Raw genomic sequence first — 7,173 nt, forward strand, 5'->3', positions numbered from 1 at the left:
CACACACACACACACACACACACACACACACAACACACACACACACTCACACTCACACACACACACACACACTCACACATATAAACTTGCACATAAAAAACACCCCTATAGTCACATATAGGGGTGTTTGAAAAGGCAAGCGTCACTATTACTATTAATCAAACTTATGGCATTTTCACCTAAGTTTCACATAGTTTTTGAGCTTTTGTTTCAGAACTTGGTGATTTTTTTTCATTTAGTTTGGTTTGTTTAGTCATATATGAACATACACTACAGGTCAAAAGTTTGTTATAATTGCATTTTTAAAATATTTTTGAAAGACGTTTCTTCTGCTCACCAAGGCTAATTTATTTGATCCTAAATACAGTAAACACAGTGAAATATTATTACCATCTAAAATAGCTGTTTTATATGTTAATATATTGTAAAATGTAATTTATTTCTGTGATGCGCAGCTGTATTTTCAGCATCATTACTCCAGTGCCTACCATACATCCATCCATCCATCTTTCGATCTATCATTCTATTGTTCCATCCATCCATCCATCTATTGCTACATCCATCCTTCCATCGTTCGATCTATCGTCCTATTGTTCTATCCATCCATCCGATTCAGTTATATTCTCTATATTATCTATTTGTTTAATGTTAAAAAGATAAAATAGAGATGAAGGTATTCTTCAGTGGCATTTTTTCCTATTTCCCCCCCACTCCTGATATGGCATGGTGGGCCAAATCAAAGGGCATCAGGGGCCAACTTTGTCTCACCGGCCCTTGTTTGGGCATCTCTGATCTAGATCATTTAAATCTTTGCTAAACAATATTTAACTCTCATATGGCTCTTAAATAGTCAATAAGAAACCACACATTTAGTCATTCACTTTCTGAGCACAAATCCAAACAGCTATGTGATTATGTGTGTGTGTGTGTGTGTGTGTGATTATGTGTGTTTGTGTCTGCTGTCTGAGAATCTACAAGCAGGGACCGCAGTGGGACTTGTCTGTGTGTGGGGCTAAGTGAAGGTGACAGTGTTTCTGAGCAGCTTCCTCCTGCACAGGAGAGTGATGAGACTCCCTGTGATTGAAGGAACATTCCTGCAGGCATCCTGCTAGGCTTGTAGGATTCAGAGCACTGTCACCAGGGGAACGGCAGCCGCGGCTACCCCAGGCTTTAAGGTGTTGGCCTATTGCGAACAGCCAACGGCACGCTGGAAGTGACCTGGCAGAGACAGAAGTTCAATTATAAACTGCATCTATTGGATGCACACAATAATAATAACCATTTATTGCATTTACATTGTATTATTAAGCTATTAATATGGAAGTGTGGCATACAGGTCAGAACACACACACACACACACACACACACACTCACACACACACACACACACACACACACATCCAGACACTCATCCAGTCAGATGATCAGTGATTTGTACACACCACTCCTCTAGTTCGTTCCCATTTTAAAAATAAAGATTACTCATATTTTAAAGATCTGCTGCAATTCTCATTTCTTCCCTTCTAATCATAAATGTGTCACCAGTTCATGTCACGTCAGCATTTTCCTGCTCAAAGTCACTGCTGAAGCTAGTTTGCTGACATGTTGGTGCATTTTATCACTTTGGTGTCTCTTTGTGAGAGCAAATTTCTGCCTGCTCGTTATGTGCTCCATACAAATATATATATATATATATATATATATTACATTGTACTGAGCATTATAGCTGTTTTATATGTTAATATATTGTAAAATGTAATTTATTTCTGTGATGCGCAGCTGTATTTTCAGCATCATTACTCCAGTCTTCAGTGTCACATGATCCTTCAGAAATCATTCTAATATGCTGATTTGCTGCTCAAGAAACATTTCTGATTATTATTATATTATGATCTGATTATATTATTATTATAAACATTTTACTGTTTTACTGCATTTTTTATCAAATAAATGCAGGCTTGGCGAGCAGAAGAGACTTCTTTCAAACACATTCACAATAAAAATAATTGGTCCAACCCAGCAGTGTCTGCTTCTATTCATGGTAAATAAGGGAAACATTCGATTACATTTTTTGGAAGGTTACACCACTTGAATGACAAAAGTTGTGTTGAAAGTGGTATAAAAGTTCTGTTTCATGTCTCCTAAGCACCAAGGGATGGCTAAGCCTGTGAATATTCCTGCTGCGCTTAGTGGGGAGCGAGACATAATAGAGATGTGACACAGCCCCTTTATAAAAGGATACGGCCCCCTGCTGTTTTCCTTTTGGGATCGGCGATCTTGCAGTTTGTTTGAACTTCAAAGTTATTTTTTCTAACATCTGTGAACAGGATAAAGCACTCAAATATGTTAAAAGTAAAAAACAATAATAGTCTGTATTTAAAAAGTTGTCTGAGCTGAGATTTGTGGTCCCACCCTGCTCTCTCTGAAAAAAAAAAATGTGCAAAAATTTTACTATTAAGGCCCTAAGCATAACCTACCTATTATTTAAACACCACAGAGTAATGGGACTTCAAACTGGCAAGCTGTTTCGAACTCCAAAAGAACTTTGTTTTGACCTGATTTTGTTGTCACGCAAGTTTGTTTTTCTGACATCTTTATTCTACTGTATATTTACTAGTGATGCACCAAAATGAAAATTGTGGGCCAAAACCGAAAAATCAGGATGCGCTTGGCCGATAACCGAAACAGAAAAAAAGAGGTGCTACAGGGATCTATCATGCCACATTAAAGAGCGTCAAAACCACATCTGTTGTTTGTATATTGGGGTAAAATTGACCGAATTTGAAAGCTGAGACTTTGTTTCCTATTAAAAGTAACAAGGCACAAAGCCTATTGTGATTATGGAATGGCAGGTGCTACAAATAATGTTAAGTGATGTTCATGGATCAACAGAAACAGCACAAACTAAAAGACCGATCTTGATATTTAAGAATCAATATCAGAAATTGAGATGGTTATTCCAGCGCTATGTTTACCTATTGTAGCTTCTCCAAGTTTTGTGCACGAAATAGACACTGACAGTCAAAACACGCTATCTGAAAACACTAATTGTATATATATATATATATCTTACATTGTACTACAAAAACAGTGTTGCATAATCATTCTTAGTTCAGCCATAAGGTCATCATTCACATTGTCATTTATTTCTTTTTTGTAATTTTGTCCTTCTGAAAAAGAATTACACTTTAGCAGACTTTTAAAAAGAGCAATTATTAGGAAAATATACTTATATGAATACACTTAAGTGTGAACCGAATGTAATGTTTTCAGACACTTATTTCCATGTTAATTGCAAACAAATGAAAATAGTACTTTACAGGACTTCTTTAAAGAACATTAAACATCTTTCTGTTCAAAAACTTTTAACTGGTAGTGTGTTATCTGCAAGCTTGAAACTCATCACATTCTTTGCTCTGTAGTGATTGTGAGCTGATCTCAGAACAGATTTGGTTGTTAAACATATGTTTCTCTATTCTAGCGATGGAAAGCTAAAGGAAGGAGATCAGATACTGGCGATTAACGGTCAGCTGTTGGATCAGAGCGTCAGTCACCAGCAGGCCATCGTTCTCCTGCAGCGAGTGTCAGACTGCGTGAGCCTCACTGTCGCCCGTGGGCCTGTCCCGCAGCTCTCCAGCCCGGTGGTGTCCAGGACTCCCAGTGCTGCTAGCACACTTTCAGCACACTCCAGTGTTGACCGAATTTGAAAGCTGAGACTTTGTTTCCTATTAAAAGTAACAAGGCACAAAACCTATTGTGATTATGGAATGGCAGGTGCTACAAATAATGTTAAGTGATGTTCATGGATCAACAGAAACAGCACAAACTAAAAGACCGATCTTGATATTTAAGAATCAATATCAGAAATTGAGATGGTTATTCCAGCGCTATGTTTACCTATTGTAGCTTCTCCAAGTTTTGTGCACGAAATAGACACTGACAGTCAAAACACGCTATCTGAAAACACTAATTGAAGTCGCTGATTTGATCAATGATTTCATCCCTACAAAACTATTGTGGCTGCACTAAATGACCGCTGAGACTGGCTCTGTGGTGTACATTTTGCAATTCAGACTACATTGAATAGCACCATCAACTAGCATGGAAACACGGGAGGTGATCTCTAGTGCCTGTGTGATACTTGATAGTCTTCATTCGTGTCCGCTGGTGTGTCATTCCATCAGGAGCGTAACTGTGTCGTGAGCCACTCCTAAAGGAGTCTCTCTCACAGATGTCTTTGCAGCAGCAATGTGGTCGTCTGCCTTCATGTGGGTGAGTTGCCTTCAGGACACTATTGATATTGGTCATCCACTGGCTTAGACGATCAGGAGCCACGAATTAGGACTTGAGTGATGAATACAACAGTCAACTGACTGGCATTTTATGGTCACTTGAACAACATGTATTATTGTGAGATGTTTTCCAAAGAGGGAGAACAGGGCTGGCTGCGTCACATCTCTTTTGTTAGCGTTGTATTTTGATCCCAGCTAACAAGGAACATTCTCAGAACGTTCTCTCAAAGTTAGCAACAAATGTTCCTCCAGCAATGTTAATAGAACGTTCATTTTTAAATGTTACTACTTGTTTCGGAATGTTCAGAGAACATTCTCATAATGTTGCAAAATTGTAAAACAGAATGTTCCCCTAACGTTTTAAGCGTTTTAAAAACAACTGCATGTTTTGAATGTTCAGGGAGCGTTCAGGAATAATGTTACTTAATGGGAACTTTAGCTAAATGTTCCTAGAACATATTTTGTTAGCTGGGTACGTGCAGCAGCAACATCCACAGGATTTATGGCAATCTGATGGTTAGCTGGCAATAATAGAATCACTGTTACATTTCTAACTTGTATTTTTCAGAAACAAATGAATCCGCTATGAATGCAAAAATCATGAACTTGCATTTTAACATGCTTTTTAAACTATTTTTTATTTTTAGATGACCCCCTTTATTGTGTGCTTGTGCCATTATAGACCCACTGGACTCACGTGGAGACGATCGAGCTGGTGAACGATGGAACCGGTTTGGGCTTCGGGATTGTTGGTGGTAAAACCACCGGCGTTATCGTCAAAACCATTCTACCTGGAGGCATCGCTGACCAGGTAAGTTCACTTTTGACCTTTTTATGCACTGTTATGACCAATGTGTCTCTGTCTGTCTGTATGCCCCTCCCTCTGACCTGTTCTCCACTGCACAACCTTAAACTCTGCTTTCTTTTCGAGCAATTGAAGAAAGGCAAGAAAAATAGTAGGGCTGTCAAGTTCATTTGGTGCAATTCATTTTTAATAAAGCGTAATCTGTGTGTCATCTTGCATTGCAAGCAGTTACTGACAAACATGATGCAGGATGACTGACTGTGTCATGTAGCCTATAAATGCAATTATATCCCCCTAAAAGTCAAGATATGAGAGTAAAAAATGCCCCTGTATGGGTTTTTGTCTTATATTTATATCATGTGATATAGTTTAGCAATATCACACAAGCAAGAGTGCTGTTTTTCCTGAATATCTGCACAATTGCAAATGTGATATTGATTTTATGGAATGGTTCAATAAACAAGAAGTTAGTATTGTGTTACGTTTTAGATACAATATTGTCAATATTGTTTGTTTGTTTATATATATATATTTTTTGGTTCAATTCCGCCAAAGAAAATTGCTCCAAACAAAGCCAGCACCAGAATTGTTTTGCGTCTCTGAGCAAAACACAGCACTGTTTTGTTACTGAATGAATCCACATTTTTTTAAACAGAGTGAGCGAATGATTCAGTGACTCATTCATAAAGACTAGTTTCTGAATGAATCAGCAATTTGAATGAATTGGTTGAATGACTCACTCACTCACTCATTAAGACTGGCGGTTTTTGTTTCATATTTAGAGTATCATTTCCTTTTTTTTATTCATTACATATTTCAATATTCAATTAACAAAACATTAATACCCAATTGCTATCATTATTTATGCAATGCTGAATCAAAATGTTTCTTTCTAAAGCTACTTTTTGTAATGTCTATTCAATGCTTTTCTCATTTAACACAATAATGACTTCAAATTATCTTTTGTGGGGTAATTTCTCAGTCAAAATTGATGTGCATTTAATTTGTGATTAATTAGTGTAGTTAATCTGCATAGCATCTAATTAATTAGAATAAAAAAAAATAATCACTTGACAGTCCTAAAAAAACAAAACTGAAGTCAACAATGATTGTCTAATAACCCTGTGAGGGGTCCAGTGAATTCAACCCAGGAATAAAACATTGAAGAATGTCATAAAATCTGTTTATGAAAAATACAGAAGTTCACCGTCTCTCTCACTGGTTCTAGGACGGTCGCTTGCGAAGTGGGGATCACGTCCTGCGGATCGGTGATACGGATCTGTTTGGTCTGAGCAGTGAGCAGGTTGCTCAAGTTTTGAAACAATGTGGAAACAGAGTCCGACTCCTCATCAGTCGCGGGACGGTGGATGATGCTACGCCCGCTGCTGTCGCCCTGCCGACCGTCACTGAGCAACAGGTTCAGCTGCACATGTGCCACATTGCTGTATACTACATACTGTATTTTGCTCTTTTGAGATTGACTGCATTGACTGATAACCATGCTGTCTTAAAAGAACAGTTCACCCAAAAATGAAAATGTGCTGAAAATGTACACACCCTCAGGTCATCCAAGATGTAGATGAGTTTGTTTCTTCATCAGATTTGGAGAAATGTAGCATTGCATCAGTGTCTCAGCAATGGATGCTCTGCAGTGAATGGGTGCCGTCAGAATGAGAGTCCAAACAGCTGATAAAAACATCACAATAATCCACAAGCAATCCATTCCACTCCAGTGCTCAAAATTATGCATTTTTATGAAACCTACCTATATTCAAGTGTTGATAAAAAAAGAATGCTTTAAGCTAGAATAAAACTGATTTTTTTGTTTAAAAGTAGAGGCTTGATCTTTATTTTGGTGTATTGCATATTCAAATATTCAAACAGAAAAATATTCTGGAGGCCATCACATTTTAGTGAAAATCATCAAAATCGCTGGCGGTGGCTGGCAACTTTTTTCAGAAATGCTGGAGGGGAAAGAGTTAAGACGTTTTTAACTTAAATATGAAAAAGCTAAAATGTGAGTCCATTATCCATAATAACGCTTTCTCCAGTGAAAAAGTCCATCTCCTGTTGTCT

The 7,173-nt window shown here is 37.7% G+C and overlaps 1 protein-coding gene across 1 annotated transcript in view; it reads left to right on the plus strand.

The window, feature by feature from the left end:
* mpdz (multiple PDZ domain crumbs cell polarity complex component) overlaps window positions 1-7,173 on the plus strand; it is an 80,672-nt gene that overhangs the window by 15,365 nt on the left and 58,134 nt on the right. Inside the window, exons 4-8 of the mRNA XM_016535702.1 lie at window positions 1,113-1,213; window positions 1,325-1,336; window positions 3,482-3,692; window positions 4,975-5,103; window positions 6,326-6,514. Coding sequence (XP_016391188.1) covers window positions 1,113-1,213; window positions 1,325-1,336; window positions 3,482-3,692; window positions 4,975-5,103; window positions 6,326-6,514 — 642 coding nt within the window. The remainder of the gene's footprint in view (window positions 1-1,112; window positions 1,214-1,324; window positions 1,337-3,481; window positions 3,693-4,974; window positions 5,104-6,325; window positions 6,515-7,173) is intronic.

The sequence above is a fragment of the Sinocyclocheilus rhinocerous genome, unplaced genomic scaffold, assembly GCF_001515625.1.
Source record: "Sinocyclocheilus rhinocerous isolate Xijiao unplaced genomic scaffold, SAMN03320098_v1.1 scaffold1898, whole genome shotgun sequence".
In the NCBI taxonomy this organism is placed as follows: domain Eukaryota; kingdom Metazoa; phylum Chordata; class Actinopteri; order Cypriniformes; family Cyprinidae; genus Sinocyclocheilus; species Sinocyclocheilus rhinocerous.